This window comes from Acomys minous, assembly GCF_964271855.1.
Source record: "Acomys minous genome assembly, chromosome: 8".
In the NCBI taxonomy this organism is placed as follows: Eukaryota; Metazoa; Chordata; class Mammalia; order Rodentia; family Muridae; genus Acomys; species Acomys minous.
The window spans coordinates 41,202,160-41,220,728 of NC_140489.1; the positions used below are offsets into that span (position 1 = coordinate 41,202,160).

The window sequence follows — 18,569 nt, forward strand, 5'->3', positions numbered from 1 at the left end:
GTGGTGGCGCACGCCTTTAATCCCAGCACTCGGGAGGCAGAGGCAGGCGGATCGTTGTGAGTTCGAGGCCAGCCTGGTCTACAAAGTGAGTCCAGGACGGCCAAGGCTACACAGAGAAACCCTGTCTCGTAAAACAAAAAAAAAACAAAAAAAAACAAAAAAAAAAAAAAGACAGCATGGAGAAGAAGAAAGAGCTTTTCGGCTTTTAACTTTTGGCTTTTTCCTCTTGAGCTGTCAGCTGAGCTAGCAAGCTTTTGGTTTTAGCCTTCTCCTTCAGGACGTGAGCTGAGTAGGAAGGTCAGCTGGGTGCTTTCTCTCCCTCTCTGAGCTAGGAAGTTTTCACCCCAGCATCTGACTCCTGGTCTTCTTTGAGTTTTTCTTCGAAGTTTGGTATTGTTTCTTTGTAACAACAAAGTTGCTAAACACACAACATTTGTCCACACACACAATTTTATAAACCATGAAATGAAACTGACACAGAAAATTCAAGCTGCACTTAACGTTCCCTGTGGCTCATGTGAGTAACTTTAAAATTCCAAGCTGTGCCTTTGGCACCTCTAGTGTTTTTTGCTTTTCTGTGAACAGCACAAAAACAACCTGCATTCATGATAATGCTTGCTCCAACATTCAATTTTTTACCCACAATACCTTTGGTCACACTGGTTAATAATTTACCTGAAGCTTCTGCACTTGGCAGTCCAAGGCCTCCAGTGACAAAACCACAGGCTTACTGTGCTCCACGGAGTATTCAAGTTGGATTGTCATCACATTGGCCTCATCGTAGAGCTTGTCATAGGCCTTCCACGCCTGCAGCGTTGCCTGCACGGAGGCTCTGAGCTGATGGACCTACGGGGAAAGCGGAAGCCTTGATTCAAGGCACATTCATTCCTAAGACGGCCTCTCAGTTTGTTTCCTCCCAAGGAATCTACTCTTGTGTCCACTTTCGGCATTTCAACCTGAAAGGCGCGGAGATCTCTGCTAACTTCCTGAAGGTGGGAAGGCCCTGAAGGTGGGAAGGCCCTGAAGGTGGGAAGGCTAGGCTAAGGAGCATACAGATCTCAGAGGAAGCTGTTTTAATATGGGTCAGTGGGAAAGAGCCCCAAGATCATGAGGCTCAGGACAGACCCAGGGAAAGACAGCAGGCAAGAAAGAGAAATCTGGGCACCCGGAGCGGTCCCTCTGGCAGCCTCCTGGCTTTGGGAAAATTATTTAACTTTGCTATTTAGTTTCTTCATCCACAAAGCAAATTAATTAACAAAACAGACCAAGTTAAACACACACACACACACACACACACACACTCTCTCTCTCTCTCTCTCTCTCTCTCTCTCTCTCTCTCTCTCTCTCTCTCTCTCTTTCTCTCTCTCCAATAGGGTCTGTGGGAAATCTCTACAACTGTAAAGTATTGTAAGTGTAAAATGCTAAAGTGATGCCTGAGCTATGTGTGACTCCTGCAAAGCCATCACAAGCTGGAGAGAAAGATGCAGGACGTCCATGCTGGGCATGCATGAAGGGCAGGCATATTTTACCCATGGTATATTTTGGCAACATGGGCTGAGCATTTTGCTACTTAGTGACAACAGTCAGTGATGCTACACGTGGGTGATGGCCTGTCATCCCAGCACTTGGAAGGCTGGTGCAGGAAGAGCATATGCACAGGCCTGGGCTATCCAACGAACGCCCAGCCAGCCTCAAGTATTTGAAAACATAAAGTGCCATGAGATGGCTCAGCAGGTAAAGGTGCTTGCACTATAGTTCAGGCAGGCACGCAGCCCGGACTCCTCCAGTGTGCTGGGCTCATAGGTGTGCACCACCACATACAGCACTGATCCCAGAAGACACCACACATACGGTCTGAGGGAAAAGAGAAGAAATCCATTAAGTGAGCCTTATCTGAGTAGAAAGAAGCCATGTGTGAGCTGGGCTCAGCTGGAAAAGCTCTATCCACTGAGCGCCATGATGGGCATCAGTCAGTATTAAGGTAGAAGGGGGTCGGTCAGTGTGTGTTATCATTCCTGTTTGCTGGACCAGAAAACAGGCTTGGGAAAGGAACGCAGCCTGGACAGAGATGGGAAAGTGGGGCAGCCACTGCTGTCAGGCAGCCGCTGCTGGGACTGACTGTGTGCCTTCACGACCAGCTTCTCTTCATGTGGATTCTGGGGATAAAACTTGGTCCTCATGTTTGTCCCTTCATCAACTGAGCCATCCCCCCAGCCCACCTCCTGCATTTTACAAACTGACACTTTTACCAAGATAAAATTTACCTATTTATTTACAAGTTAAAAAATATTTTTTTTTTAGACAGGGGCTGGTTCTCACTTCGTAGACCAGGCTGGCATCGAACTCACAGAGATCCACCTATCTCTGCCTCCCTGAGTACTGGGATTGCAGGTATACGCCACTACGCCCGACTTAAAAGTTGAAATCTTGCCATCAATTTTAGGATATATTCTTAACTCCAAAAAGAAACACCATATCCACTTAGAAGTCACCTCTTCTCCTCCTGCCACAAAACTACTTTCTGTCTCCACAGATTAGCCTGAACTAGATATTTCATATAAACGGGTTCATACATGATCTCTCTCTCTCTCTTTTTTTTTTTTATGAGTACTGGCTTCTTTTACTCATCATGCCTTAACGTCCGTTGATACGGAACGCATTGCTGCTTCCTACAGCTGAATAATATCCCACAATACAGACATATCTACTACATTTTACTGAGACATCCACAGTTGGCTAGAGAGCAGGTTGTTACCACTTTTGGGCTATCATGATTAGATAGCTATAAACATTCACCACCTAGGGGAACTGCAGAGTCACGTCAACTCTGTGTTCAACCTTCAAGGAACTGCTACGTACTTTCCAAGGCAGCTGGACCACTTTACATCCCCACCTGCAGTGTATGAACACTTGCTATAGTCTGTCATTGGCATTCGCTAATGCCACCATCTTTGTGGATATGACTGGCATTTCATTGTGGCTTTGATTTTTATTCCCTTGATGGCTACTGATGTGCTTATTGGGCATTCACATCATCTTCTGTAGAGAGATGGCCATTTGAAAAACAACCTCCCCATTTTCCTCATTGAGGGACTGCCCTGTAACTCATCCTACAGTACATACAAGCTTCTTAGCAGAGACACAATTTGCAAATACTTTCCCCGCCCTTGAGGGTAGGATTCCACTATTTTCTGTGTTCTCTTACTCCTGGTGGCTAAGCAACTTAAACAGGATTAAGCAATTGACGGAGTGAGCTCGTCCCTGCTGCTCCCCACCCTGTAGCTTGTCTTTGTACTTCTTGGTGATAGTCTCCAAAAACTCAAAGTATCCATTTTGATGAAGGCCAGCTTTCTGCCCCTACTCTGGTAGCTTATGCTCCTAGTGTTCTATCTAGGAGGATAGTTATGAACATTTATGTTACTTTTTAAAGAGTTTATAAGTTTTTAAAAAAAGATTTATTATATATAGTGTTTTGCCTACATGGACACCTGCACACCAGAAGAAGGCCCCAGACCTCATTATAGATGGTTGTGAGCCACCATGTGGCTGCTGGGAATTGAACTCAGGACCTTTGGAAAAGCATCCAGTGCTCTTAACCTCTGAGCCATCTCTCCAGCCCCGAGTTTATAGTTTTAACTTTTACACTTATGTCTGATTTATTTCGAGTTAAATTTTGTATGTGATTTTGAGTTATAAGTGTAACTGTTTTTCACGTTAATATCCTGATGCCCCAGTGTCATACTGTGAAAAAGAAAAAACCTTCTTCCCTGGGAGTTATCTTGCTATCTTTGTTTTTAAAAAAAATCAACTGGAAATTAATTTATTTCCCTTTTGGACTCATCCATTTATTTGTGTGTCTCTCTTATGCTCTTGCTATCTGCATGCTTTTATAAGTACTATCTTAATTTAATTCCCCTGTATATTTTTATTATATCCTATCTCCGTTACATCATTGTTATGTGTTCGTGTGCATTTCTTGCCCTGTGCAAGCTCCTTGTGGTTGGGGTTCTATTGTCCTCTGCTTTCTCATACTCCTGGTGGTGAGCAAGGAGTCACTTAAACAAGCAGGATTGACAAAGGACTGGGCGAGCTCATCCCTATTTTCCCAGAGTCCCAGGGAAGGGGTGAGGCTGCAGGTAGCTTAGGGATTTTAATCACACAGTTCGTTCCCAATCCCCCCTGGGAATACAAGATCGAAGGCAGATTTCAGCGTGTGACATATGTATCTTCCAGTGAGGATGTTGTGGGAAACACAAACACATTATAACTGGCTAGCCTTCAGAGCATCTTGCTAGGTGCGAGGTAAATGCCCTTGGAATGTCTCAGCTTTCTCTCCTAGTGCTCTCCTTTTGGGGGCACCCTGAGTGCTCTTCCTCTTCCTTCTCTCTTCCTGCTTTTGGGTTCCCCCTATGCTGACCCTGCTCCTAGGTCTTAAGGCTAGGAGGGACAGACCCCCACCCCACCCCCACCTCCTGCTGTTTCCTAACTGCAGTAGTTAAGAGCTGACCTGGAAACAATGCCAGATGCTCTGCTAGTCTGAGAGGAGACATTTATGCTTGCCTGAGTACGTTAGACAAAACAAAGATAGCCAAGTGGACTTTCTGCCTGCCAGTGCCACTGTGACCTAGGGCTTTGCCTTCAATTATTTAGTACATAAAATAAGACTTGAAATACTTTTCATTTCAGAATGCCTCCAGTAGCTCTCTGGTCTTTTTTCTTTTTTTCTTTCTTTTTTTAACATGGGGTAAATCTCTGTGACAAAAGAACAGTAACAACAATAAATGAAAGACTATGTGAGGAGAAACAGCAGCAGACTGAGGGATGCCGCGCACCTGGCTGGTCACGTGACTCTTCTTCTGAACCAGCTCATCAATTCCAGATGCTATGTCTTCTAACAGTGGCATGTCTCCCCCCTCCAAAGTCAGAGAACTTTGTCTCAATTCATCCAGTTGTTTAGATTTCATGGCAAGCTGACTTTCTACATCCTAGATGGGCAAGACAAAAAAAAAAGCTTAATTAAAAATAAAGTATAATACTAGAGAACAACTAATAAATATAAATTTACATAAAAATGCCAGGAACATAAGCATACAATTATACAGAACACCACAGTGACAGATTTTTTAAAAAAGATTTATTTATTTATTTTATGTATATGAGTACTCTATCTGCATGTACACCTGCATACCTGAAGAGGGCATCAGATCACATTATAGATGGTTGTAAGGCACCATGGGGTTTGCTGGGAATCAAACTCAGGACCTCTGGAAGAGCAGACAGTGCTTATAACACCTGAGCCATCTCTCCAGCCCCCGCAATTTACTTTTTAAGACAGGCTCTTGCTATGTATCTCAGGTTGGCCTCAAGGTCACAGTCATACCTCAGCCGGCTGAGTGCTGGGATTATAACCACTGTGTCTGGGCTCATGGTTGTGCTTATTTTAATTTTGTATTATATATTTAACGGGACTCTAGGGAACAGGTTGTTAGTAGGTCGGCTAGTCTTTGTTAAAACATCTGCCTGTGCTAGCTGTGTGGTCCAAGTCATCAAAGCCCAAGTCTCCATTTCCTTCACACCCAGAGTCATTCATGGTTTAAGAAAACCACAAGCAGGAAGGCGCTTTCACAGCACCAAGCAGAGCATAAGTGGCAGGAGGCATGGCTCTCAACACTTCAGTCAGTTAACAGCCTGCCTCGCTTTCATATCTTCACCCATTTAGTCACTCATAAAGCAACCCCAACCAGCTCTATTCTTTATAGCCATATTCCCAGAAGCCTATAAGGCTGTCTACAGAAAAACAGAACATAGACCTAGCAGTGGAGACCAGCTGAAGGAGGAATGATGGCACATGCCTATAATCCCAGCATGCCCAAAGCTGAGGCAGGAGGATTGCTAAGAGTTTGAGGCTACTCTGGTCTATATAGTGAGATCCTTTTCAACCAACCAAGCAACAACAATAACCACAAAGATGATCCTCCAGCTTGGGAGTGAGCCTGGACAGCCAGAACAGGGACTGCCAGGAACTCTGAGCTATGTCGCCTTGTGTCCCTGCACATGACTACAACACCCCTCACTTTGAGAGCAATCCATGTGTACATGCACCATGGAGTTCTCACTGACAAGGGGCTACATTTCTCAGCTATGCTTTTTGTGGTTTAGGTCTAAAGGTACTTGGCAAACAAAACAGTACCTCAGAAGCTGGCTTTGCCAGCAGGATTCACTGCCCGCCCTGCTCATCCCTCCCCAACTCCTGTCCTAGAGCCACACTCATGGACATGTGTCCCTGAGCACCAATCAGAAGCTAGTGTGTGTTCTCTGTAAAGTAATACCTGAAATATATTTAAAAACATTAATTGTTTTCTCCTTCAAAATTCTAAATAACCATCCATAGAGGTTCATTTAACTAGAGATTTCTAAAAGCACTTGTTCATCAATTAAGTTGTCATATCTCCTCTACAGCGAAAGGAAATTGTTAAAAAGGACTGTTTAGCAGGGAGTTGGAAGGAAATACCAACACATACATACACACATACCACACCAGACCTCCCCCCCACCCCCACCCCCAAAAAAAGAACTAGAAAGAAAAAAAGATAGCGTAAATAATAAGCTTGGCATTTGTGACAAGTGATGTGTGATTGGGGCATGGCCAACCCTGGTATGGGCCCACACACTGGAGAGTTTCAAGGACTGTGTGACCTGGTCAGTGGATAACACCCTTACACCCAAGTGTGACTTAGATAGTGGCTCCAAGGGACAAGTGGTCCTTCTAGAACACTGTACACAACAGGTGGAAGAAAATTATCTCCTTCAGACAAAGTGCAGAATGCAAGACTAAGAATAACGGAAACGTCTAAGTAATGTCACCAATGCTGGGGGGAAAAAAGGTTTTTAAAAAAATGCAGATGGGAAAGCATGGAAGCCAAATCTTCCTGAAAATGGTTGCTTTCCTTAGAAGTAATATTCATGGACACTGACTCTGACATGAACTCTGGTGTCCCCGATGTGACCATTTTCCCTTGGTGGGGATGCCTGGTGGCACTCAGAGGAAGGGGAATCAGGCTACCAGGATGAGACCTGATAGGCTGCGATCATATGGTGGGGGAGGAGGTCCCCTTCTATCACAGGCATAGAGGTGGGGAATAGGGTGAAAGAGAGAGGGAGGGGGGAATGGGAAGATACAAGTGAGGGGATAACAATTGAGATGTCAGCTGAATAAATCACTTAAATAAAAAAAAAAAAGTAATACTCAAACCTCATACAAACAACAGTGACCATGAAAGGGCCTTCTGTCTGAGGTTGGAGAAGAATTACTTCACAGTTACTTAAAGCCCATGGATTCCTGGCTGATTTATATGAGAAAATACGTTTAGTCATGTACCAAACACATAGTGGCAATCTCGTACTGCCCGGGTATACGGTAGGCAACCCAGTTCTAGGTTTGTGTAAGGACAGAGTCTGGTACATAGCCCACTAACCACGGCCCTCTCAGATACATCCCTCCTCCTTCTCAGGACAAGTGTGGGTACCATGTTACATGGTGGGCAGGATGCTTCCCCCCTCACCTGGCAGTCCAGGAGCAGCTTCTCCATGGAAATGGCACCTTCAGGCTTCTGGAGTATCTTCAGTCTCTCTTCCTGTGCCTCCAACCAGCTGTTCAAATTCTGTATTTTGTTTTCACTCTCAGTGATACTTTCCAAAAGTTGCTCCAAATGTTGAATCTATACGTGATGGATAAAAATATTACAAAGAATAAAATTCTTACTTTCAGCCTTCTTCTTAAAAATGTGTGACGATCTGGCGCAGAATGTTCCCCCATAGGCTCGGGTATTTGAGCACTCGGTTCCCAGTAGGTGGCGCTGTTTTGGGAGGTTTAGAAGGTATGGTCTTGCTGAAGCAAGTATGTTCCCGGGGTGGAGGGTGGGGTTGGGGGTGGGGGTTTGAGAATGTACAGTCTGCTCTCTCTGCTTCTAGCTTGCTGTTAAGCATGTGATCTCTCGACTTCCTGCTTGGGTCACCATACCTTCCTGCCATGACGGACTCCTTTTTTGCTGGTTTTTTGTTTTTTGGTTTTTTTTTTTTGGTTTTTGGTTTTTGGTTTTTTCAGACAGGGTTTTTCTGTGTAGCCCTGGCTGTCCTGGACTCATTTTGTAGACCAGGCTGGCCTTGAACTCACAGAGATCCACCTGCCTCTGCCTCCTGAGTGCTGGGATCCATGACTGACTCTTATCTCTCAGGAACCACAAGCCCACAGTCTTCCTTCTATAAATTGGCTTGGTCATGGTATTTTATCACAGCAACATAAAAGTAACTAGTACAAAATACAAATAGCATCATGTGACTTTAAATTTCTATTCATTTATTTACTTTGTTATAGTATCTGTGTCCTTTTGAAATGAAAAGATAACTTGGTTTCTTCTGAAAGTTTTAATTATTTTACATAACAAAATGCGCTGGTCATTCTGGAATTAAGATTTCTAGGTCAAGAAATACACTTTAAGCTTGTCTCTATTAAAAACAAAAATGTATTTAAAAAGTAAAACATAATTTGTTGAGAGAGCCAGCTGCTCTGATGTCCCATACTAGCTATATTAAATTAAATTATGCTTCCAAACTTTAGTAGTTTTCATCGCACCCTTCAGTGCCACTGGTGTAGATAAAGAGAATTTTCTTCTTCTGACTCTAGAGTTGCCTAGCTATTTCTTTCTTTACATTTTCTCCTCCTCCTCCTCCCTCTTCTTCCTCCTCCTCCTCCTCCTTTTCTTCTCCTTCTCCTTCTCCTTCTCCTTCTTCTTCTTCTTGGATATCTTGGTGGAGGTAGAAGTCTAAGGAGGAGGAACTGTCTAGGAAGTAGACTGAATGGCTAAGGGAGCCAATGAAATTTTAGATTTATTTCAATTTTTCCAAAGAAATTTTAAGTCATTCTGGGATCAGTAGTATATGGATATATGGATGTGATAGTTTTGGGTTTTATTTTGCTAAAGCATTTCTAATTTACTAACTATATGCTCCATAGTGTTTATTTTGGGTGTCAGAGAATTAAAAATGGATACATTTCCATTTTTAATCCATTAACTAGAATTTCTAACTTGGAGAAATGCCCTGTTCAAGTTGTCCATTCGTCCATGTACTTGAAACTTTAAGTTTAAATCTCAATTAAATAAATGCATTTGTGTGCATTTTTTAAATGTAGAAAAGAGATGGGATATTTGTTGCTATCAATATAAAATACTCTTTTTGCATGAAAATTTTTCAGAGGAAACCCTCCAGGTGCCTTTCCTTTTTCTGTTCCGTCGTCTCAAAGCTAAAATTGCTTTGTCCTTTTAAACGTGTTTCCACAGAAAATGTCAAAAATCTCTGACCTTTTGGTAGCCTGACATACTCCTTTTCACTTGCCTAGCTCAATTTCTCAAAGACATCTCAACATATATATAAGTACTACTTTCATCCTCTGTTGCGTGCACCCACAGAAAATGCTAAGATATAAGATTTTCAAAGGGGCTGTAATTGGGATGATTTAAGACTGTGAATCAGCTTTTTGAATAGCTTTTAAGAGTTCTCAGCAAGGGGCATTCTGCAAGGATGAAAACATGAATCCAAGCGCGAAACCGTGTATCCCAGTGTGACTACGGGACGCACCCTTCGATTCAGCGCGCCGTGCACCCGCTGCCACTGGCGGTTCATCTCGCCGAGGTGCTCTGCAAACTCCGTCCTTTCATAGCGCTTACTTTCCACATCACAGGTGCTCAGCTGAAGTAGTGACTGGTTAACGAAGTCAACTATCCACTGCTTGTAGTCCATTTCCATCCTGAACTCCTAAAACAACGCCAACAAGCAACATGTAACACCAAAGTCAGAAGGGAGGCCCCCCTCGCACGAACTGGAGTTTTCTTCTGGGTGGACTCTAGGGGGCGCCAAGCGCCTACCCATCAATCTGGCTGTCCCGCGCACTTTCCACGGGACAGGGTGGTTGCTGTATCTGTAAGGAGACTCTTTGAAGGAATTATACACTCTTAGAAACAGGCTGACTCACTTCCCTTCTAACTCACTGGGAACTCTTAAGGGTATGCCACATAATGGTAGCTGCTGCCTGTAAAGGGCTAGCAGGACCCTGGTCTGACAAAGGGTTCCTGGTGAGAAGTTACATGAGATTCAGAGCCACGAGAGGACTCAAGGGAACAACTTACTCGGGGTAATTACGCAGTCTATTGAGCATGTCACCTGCTGAGTTTTACCTAAGAAACTTCTAGCACTTCTAATGGAGACATCCAGGAGGAACCAAGTGGAATGTGCTAGTAACTGTTGCTGAGGCAGACATTTTGAAGATGCTACCCGGTACTCAAGTTAGGATGTGACGGTAGATTAAAAACGAAAACTCAGGCCAGGCATGGTGGTACACACCTTTAATCCCAGCACTAGAGAAGCAGACAGATCTCTGAGTTTGAGGCCAGCCTGGTTTACATAAACAAGCTGCGGGCTAGGGCTGCATAGTGGGCAAAGGAAAGAATAAATAAATCAAAATCTCCTGCTACAGTCATACTTGGCCATTAAGCCATTACCTCAATGCCTGGCACACATTAGCTCCATCAACCCACAAGCTCTTTAAAGGTCATGAACTCTACTCAAAATTTCTATCAACCTTTTTTCTTTCTCAAGGACATTTATTGATAACCACTGCAGGCCAACCATTGGAATATTTTTTTTTCCAGGTGAGAATCTCAGTCTAGGAAGGGAGACAGGCAAGTAATTAAATGGCGGTCACTGCACAGGGACTAGAGAGAGAGTCACAGAGACATCCAGTTTGGCACAGCCATCTAACTGAGCAAGGAGATCTGGGGTGGATGAGCCACTGAGGACACACTTGGGCTGACCCTTGGGAGGTGGCTCAGAGGACATGTAAAGCAGGCATCCCAGACAGAAGGTGCAAGTGTGCACATGGCACGCGGCGGGAGGGCACCGGAAGCAAGTGAGGGACTAGCACTGGTTTTGGTGTTGATGTGGGGAGTGAAAAAGATGCCAGGGAGGCCCAGCCCAGCCCAAGTCCACTAAGGGCTCAGGCTGCCCGCTCTGTAATAGCTGCCACCCCCTTCGTTCCCTGCCTCCTTCCAACCCATTTCTCTTGATTATATCTCACAGGTCTCCTGCTTCAGCCTTTCCCCTTAAGTGACCTGCTTCCATGTTCAGTGAAAAGATGTCATCCCTTTCTGTATAATTACCTTGAGCTTCTGCAGAAGACTTTTCACTTGAGACGAGGAACCCTGCACAAGCTCAGCGTCCTCACCTGCCACCTGAGGCTCCACGACGTTCATCCAGCTGATCATTTCGGAGATTGCCTCGCGGGACGGCAACTTCTCCATCTGAAGCTGCAAGGACAGAATCGTTTCCACTTAGTTACCTGCAGTTTAACCAAAGGAATCGGGGCATCACTAGGGACCGCACCTGCTTTGATAAAAGGTCTTGCTACGCGATTATGCAGGCCAGCCACAAAAACAAACCCAGCATTAAAGCTCCAAATAGGTGACACCCTCCCCCAAACAACGATAAAGATCTTCATATAAGACAACCCGGCGGCACAGAGACAACCAAGAAATAAAGTAATTAAGCTTGATTTCTCTCCTAAGAAAGATCTCACTGGAAGGGAGCATAGTAATTAAGGACTATATTCAATGGTGTGTGTGTGTGTGTGTGTGTGTGTGTGTGCGTGTGTGTGTGCACGTGCATGGGTTGGGGGCTAGGTAGTGTCAAGGAAAATTATTGAGTTGGATAATTTTAAGAGTTATGCGCTCACACATGTATGCTAAGTTAAATGCTGGGTCTTTAACCACTCACTCACCTGGTGAAGCTTCTCTTGAATATCTGGAAGTTGAGTTATGAGCTTTGTCCATTTCTGTTCAAACTGTGCTAAAGAGGATCTCAGGGTGGCCGTGTCGGCCTCTTTCAGGTGGAGAAGCTGGTTCCCAGTGCTCATCACTGCGGACTTCAGGGAGGACTTCTCATCAACTTCCTTGGAAAATTCCTGGAGGAAAAAGTTCCTGAGATTGGATACTTTCAAAACTTTAGTATAGACAGAATTAATGTCTGGACTACAAAACTAAATATAATAAATATGTCCACATACACACACACACACACATACACACACACACACACACACACACACACACACACACACACACACACCCTTACCCTTTGCCTACAGGGTGTTGGACACCACTCTAGGCATCATATATACGCTGGAGAAAAAAGCACCTGGGATCCCTAGCTCCTTTTAACCTAGAGGATTCATATTTTTAAAAACATACAAGTCTGGCCCAGAGAGATGACTCAGTGATTACAAGCACTTGTTACTTTTACAGAAGACCCAGGTTCAGTTCCTAGCACCCACATGGTAGTTAGCAACCATTTGTAATTCCAGTTCCAGAGGATTTGATGCCTTCTTCTGACTGCCAAGGTCTCAGGTGCACATGTGGTGCACAGACATACATGCAAGCAAAACACTCATACACAGAAAATAAAGTTAGATAAGCCATATTCAGTGGCCAATTTTGCAAGAAACTGTAGAACCCAATATACAGTCCATAATAAGTGAAATATTTGGAATAAATTTTCAAATAAAATATTTGAAATCTTTCCCATGTATAGGTTCTTTCAAGTGCATTTTAAAAAACCCTATATTTTAATATCTAATTGAATAGCCATAGCTATAAAACAGAAGCGAGTAAAGACCAAGAGAAAATGCAATTTTCTGTGTTAGGCCTTGGACCCCAGTGCCTCCACACACGTTAGGCGAGGTACTCCATCACTGACCTGTGTGTCTGACCAATAAGATCATTTTGTTATGAAAGAAAATATAATAAACCCAAAACTTGAACAGAAAATTCTCACAAGAACTTTAAATCACCCATCTGTTAACTCTGTGAAATAATAAGGCAGTTTGCGGTTTAGCTGTTGCTTTTGCTATTAGTAAAATATGACCATGCCTGAGCAAACTCTACTGTTGGGGGGTGGTCTAATGTATTTTGATGTTAATTACTGCTTGCCATCTCTGTGACCCACCTTTTGATTAATAAAAAGCCAGCCCACCTGGACAAGGTTCCAGAGGGAGAGAGAGGAATCCTGGAAAGAAGAAAGACCGCCACGAGGAGGAAGGAGAGAGACCCCAGAGGAGAGAGGAGAGAGGAGAGAAAGGAAGGCCGCCATGGGTTAGCTGGAGGAGAAGCACATGGCCAGTGTGGATGGAGAATCCGGCCCAGATGAAGAACATGAGCAAGTATTTGGGATTATGGTTGGGAGGTAGCTTGATAGAAGCTTTTGGAAGCAGATGGCATGGGATTGAGACAGGGATCCCATACCAGCCACGTTATGAGAGGTAGTTTAGAGTATCTGTGTCTTCATTGATTGCTAGCCAGGTATACTAAAGTAATAACACAAAATAAACAATTATTAGGCATACTGATAATACATATAATACAGATAATTTTAAAAACAATACTCTACGTCCACATATATTCTGTGGTGTCCGTGAGCAGCATTGGCAAACAGCCCTAAGCGCACACCTGCTACTTGTCTATGCACTACCCCTGACCCATCACAGCAACTCTGATACTTTTTTTTTCTCTTGGTATTTACTTTGGATCAGTAGTATGAGCAACTTACAAAAAATCTGTCTATGTTGCTTCTGATCGTATGCAGGTCCTGAGACACGTTGAGGGATTGCTCCTTCCAGTAATTCAACGTTTGCTGAGAGGATTCCAGCCACCTGGTTAGCTCGTCTGAATCTCTGCTGTAACTGACAGGAGCGAATCAAGAGTGGAGATTAGAAAGTCACTCTGGGGACGACACCCACCTGTGCGTATCGCTCTTATTTTAGTATTTATAAAATAACCGGCGCTCACCAGCACACTGCCGTTGGCTGACTGCTATCGTATCGCCTTACGTGATGGAAATAGCGATCAGAAATTCATGGCATTTATAGATACTCTATCATGTCTTATACCATCCCCTAAGCCCCAAGTGGTTTTCCATCTTCTAGAACTCCCTCCGTTAGGGACAATCAAGAAGGAAGAGGCATTTCAAAAGTACAAAACATTCTTATTATAGCTATGCCAAAGTCTACCCATCAACCATGGCAGCGATCAGCTTGGTCATCAGTGTTCTCCAGTTATGTGTTTACAATGAAAACGAAGCTAGCATTTGCACATGGCGCTCAACTGCAGGCTGACACTGGCTGCATGCTCTTATATTATCTTATATAATGGAAACAGCCAAGCAGAACACTATCTTCCTTGTAGCTTTTCAACTTGCTTAGCTTAAACGGTCTCTGAGAAGCAGGCATGAAGCTGAGGCTTGAATGGTCTCAGTTTTCTCCGTCGTCCTCTGATGGTTCAAGATGACGCCAAGTGAGCACAACACATCCTCTGAAGAAGTCAAAAGACTTTCTCAAGCCACTTGCTGAGCCAAAATCATTAAATGTTTTAAAACTTTCCGTGTAGCCCTGGCTGTCCTGGAACTCATTCTGTAGACCAGGCTGGCCTTGAACTCAGAGATCCGCCTGTTTCTGCTTCTGCCTCCTAAGTGCTGGGATTAAAGGCGTTCACCCCTCTCCTCCCAGTGCTTTAAAATCTTTGGAAAGAGGTGAGAGATTCTATCCTGGCATGAAAGAATCCTAGGAGTTGCATCAACCCAATTCCTTATGCTTGTAGAAATGTGTACACGCCCCCAGGAGCCTGCTAGCAGCATAGCATCCTGAGCCTGGTGAACCGAGATCAAGAGGGTAGCATAATTGGAGAGAGCACAGTATGATGTACAACCTACAGCTGAGTATAGCTAAGACTCTCCCTGGGGCAGACTCTACAGCACACTGCGAAGCCAGTCGGTGTCTAAGGCGGCATACCTGAGAAGATGCTCGGTCTCTAAGGCGGCATACCTGAGAAGATGCTCGGTCTCTAAGGCGGCATACCTGAGAAGATGCTTGAGAAGGGTCTGCAGTCGGTGGAGCTCATGGTCAGTTTTCCTGTTGAGGGACAGCCACTGCTCTTCCAGCCTCGAGATCTGGCCCTCTAGCTCAGGGCCCCCCACAGATGCTGCCAGCTGTTTGCCTTCACTCAAGCATTGGCAAAGCCGGGCATGCTTTCCATCAATGTTTCTTTTTATTTGCTAAAAAAAAAAAAGTCACAGAATGAATTACCTTAAGTAAATCTGTGGGCTGGAGAGATGGCTCAGTGGTTAAGAGCACTGTCTACTCTTCCAGAGGTCCTGAGTTCAATTCCCAGCACCCACATGACGGCTCACAACTGTCTGTAACTTCAGTTCCAGAGGATTCGACACACTCTCACAGACATACATGCAAGCAAAACACCAATGCAAATAAAATAAATAATAATAAGTAATTTTTAAAAAGTAAATCTGCCAAAGCTAGTACCCCTACCTCCCACCTCTTAAATAAGATAGGGTCTTATTATATGGTCCAAGCAGACCTGAAAACTCACCATGTAGCCCAAACTTGCAATATTCCTGCCTGAGCCTTTCAAATACTGAGGTGACAGGCTGGCTTCAAACACCAGGACTAAAGGGTCCTCTGGCTCAGCCTCCTCCATAGTGGGACCACCGGCATGACCTACCATCCCAGGTTTCTCACAGGTTGGGTTTGACATACAGATTATTTTTCTAACTTATTTAATCCTTTAATCATATTTTTTTTTATGTCCCTGACCATGGAGCTATAGGCAGTCAGTGGCTGTTTTGGGTGTTGTCTACTGGCAGAGTGACCCCATATCCGTGTGGACTAATTAGTCTCTGTCAGTTATTAAATAAAAGACAAATCAAAGCAGTTGGAAGGGAGACATATTAGGGGTTGGGGAGAGTTGGGAGGAGGGACTCCACACCCTCCTGAATTTGTGGTACGATCAGCACGTTGAGTTTCAACTAAACCTTTCAGCTTCCGCACCCAGCAGCCTCGTCAGCACAGTGCACAGAGCACCGTGGACCAGGCCTGTCATCAACCGGTCAGCACGCTACCTGGTAAAATGAGATCCTTTCCAGCAGTCTCTCCTCCGTCTCTTCCACCAAACTCACAGAGGGCAGTGAAGAGGTAAGAACTTCCAGGTCCTTCTCAAGGGAGGCGTAGTTTTCATCAAACTCTTCCCATTTCTAGGGAACCAACAACAGGAATCAATTCCAGACAATGACGATCAGAAAGCCACAAACGCACACCGAGGCCAGGAGAAATGGAAACACAGACCCCACGTAGACACCAGGTGTCTAGTTATCCAGTGCCAGGAAGAACTCGGTCCCCAGTGGATACAATCCCACTGCTTTTGAAAGGTTTTGTTGTTGTTTGGGTGGAGTGTGTGTGTGTGTATGTGTGTGTATGTGTGTGTTCAGACCCCACTCATATCAGAATGTGTTTATTTGCTTACAGTACTGGGGATCAAACTCAGAGTCACATACGTGGGTAAGGGTATACTGCTGAGGTATGCCTTCTGCCTGGCACTAGTGCTTTACGCTGGCACTGTGAAACTGGGTAATGGGAGTTAGAGAAAAAATGCAGTGAGTTGAGGTGCTATTGTGAGAGCCACTGTAAAGACCTAACAATGGGAGGGAACCTTGTCCTTATTGGGAAAGGCGGAGTGCTAATTGTGTGTGTGTGTGTGTGTGTGTGTGTGTGTGTGTGTGTGTGTGTGTGTGTTCTAAGGATCCAATTTATTTTTTTGTGGTTATTATTTTTTATTATATTAATTTATTCTTATTACATCACAATGGTTATCCCATCCCTTGTATCCTCCCATTCCTCCCTCCCTCCCATTTTCCCCTTACTCCCCTCCCCTATGACTGTGACTGAGGGGGACCTCCTCCCCCTTTATATGCTCATAGGGTATCAAGTCTCTTCTTGGTACAGAGTGCTAATTTTTGAAAAGCTTTTTGCAGCAGAAGCCTCCATCAGGTTGTTTTTACCTCTCGTGTAGCCCCAAAATCTAGTGGACCACGCATGAAGGGGTTAGGAGTCTCAGCTAGAGCCTGGTCCACCTTCCTCAACTGTGACACGCCCCCACTCAGCTAAAGCTTTCATGCCCGACACCTGCGGTGGGTGAAATCAGCAAGCCCAGCGGAGCGGTCTCGGGATGCAAGTACCTGTAGCACACTCTGAAGCTGTGCGCCACGCAGGCAGGCCTCTTCCTCCACAGCTCTTACTTCCGCCACTGGTTCCGCCCCAAACCCCTCTCCCTTCTGCAACGAAGGCGGAAACATCTTTGCCGAGTAGGTTTGAATCAACAGCATGTCAGCAACAAGCTTCTGGAAAAATCCCTGTAACACGGGAAAAGTTTCTAAGATTTATTGCTGAGTTGGAAGAATTTGAAAAAACCAAAGTATTTTAACTCCTCACCCCACCCCCAGTTCCTCTGACCAGCCTCCCTCTGGTTCTGGGAGGTGTGTGTGTGTGTGTGTGTGTGTGTGTGTGTGTGTGTGTGTGTGTACACCTAACGCCACACATATGCTAGGCAAGGGCTCAATGGCTGAGACACACCCACAGTCCTCTTTTAAGAAGGCCTTGGTCTTGTGTTTCTCTTGCCTTTGTCTCCCAAAGCAGATGCTATTACAGACCTATGCCACTAAGCCTGGCTTAATTTTGCATTTTAATCCCCTATCTCGGGAGGTCATAAATAGAATTATATCTATACATACACACAAATATGTATGTGTGTGTATATACCTATGTACACACACACATACACACACACACACACACACACACACACACACACACACACACCTATATATAGAATCAAATGTATAAGCAAAAGGAGAACTAAAGCAGACCAGGCCCTTGGTCTCTGAAAAAAACAGATGGAATTTTAACAAATGATAGAGAAATAGTATCCTTAAGTAATATTTCCACCAGATACTCTTATTTTAAACAGCAACCATTGGTGTTAGTCGATTTCAGCTTCCGCTGTGACCTTTCAGGTTTAATTCTTTTGGGCTTTGGAATGTTAGAAGGTAGCTAGTGAATCGGGGAGATTGGCAGTCTTCACATGCTGTTCAGTGTGTGAACCCGAGCACCCCACAGTAGACAGACGGGCTCCTCATCTCCAACTCCCGCGCCTCGCCCCAGACTCATCAAAACGGCCAAGTGAGGGGGTTTGTAAGGGGTGGCCTGGGCATCCTTAAGCACAGAGGTCTTACTTCACATGTGTCTCCGTGTACCCAGCTGCTGGTGCTAGTGATTCGGTGGGGGAGGGGGGGTGGCTCTTATTATGTGAATCCCTTCTCCTACCCCGAGAAATAGACAAACACATAGAAGGTTTGTAAAAGCACCAGACAAGGGGCCCAGTACAATGGCATGCCCCACCCCCTATGATCCATGCGCCACATGATAGCTACAAATAACACAAAATTCGTTTAAAACGTATGACTGGGGGGGGGGGGGGATGGGCTTGATTCGATTGCCTGGTTCTGGAGTTTAAACTTCACTGATGACAATGTCATCGCAATGTCAAAAGGCTGGACACCGCTGTGAGGGTACTTTCCCCTTTTCCTGTGATGCTAGTGCAGTATCCACCTTCTAAATTTTC

General features: G+C 44.6%; 1 protein-coding gene across 5 annotated transcripts in view; it reads right to left on the reverse strand.

Moving 5' to 3' along the window:
• The window catches only part of SYNE2 (spectrin repeat containing nuclear envelope protein 2), a 311,925-nt gene that overhangs the window by 64,166 nt on the left and 229,190 nt on the right, over positions 1 to 18,569 (reverse strand). For all 5 annotated transcript variants that reach the window (XM_084791617.1, XM_084791618.1, XM_084791619.1 and 2 more), the window contains exons 77-86: positions 17,128 to 17,301; positions 16,015 to 16,146; positions 14,957 to 15,153; positions 13,654 to 13,786; positions 11,831 to 12,013; positions 11,214 to 11,360; positions 9,637 to 9,813; positions 7,563 to 7,718; positions 4,833 to 4,985; positions 676 to 846 (exon numbers count right to left, since the gene is read on the reverse strand). In XM_084791617.1, coding sequence (XP_084647743.1) covers positions 676 to 846; positions 4,833 to 4,985; positions 7,563 to 7,718; positions 9,637 to 9,813; positions 11,214 to 11,360; positions 11,831 to 12,013; positions 13,654 to 13,786; positions 14,957 to 15,153; positions 16,015 to 16,146; positions 17,128 to 17,301 — 1,623 coding nt within the window. The remainder of the gene's footprint in view (positions 1 to 675; positions 847 to 4,832; positions 4,986 to 7,562; positions 7,719 to 9,636; positions 9,814 to 11,213; positions 11,361 to 11,830; positions 12,014 to 13,653; positions 13,787 to 14,956; positions 15,154 to 16,014; positions 16,147 to 17,127; positions 17,302 to 18,569) is intronic.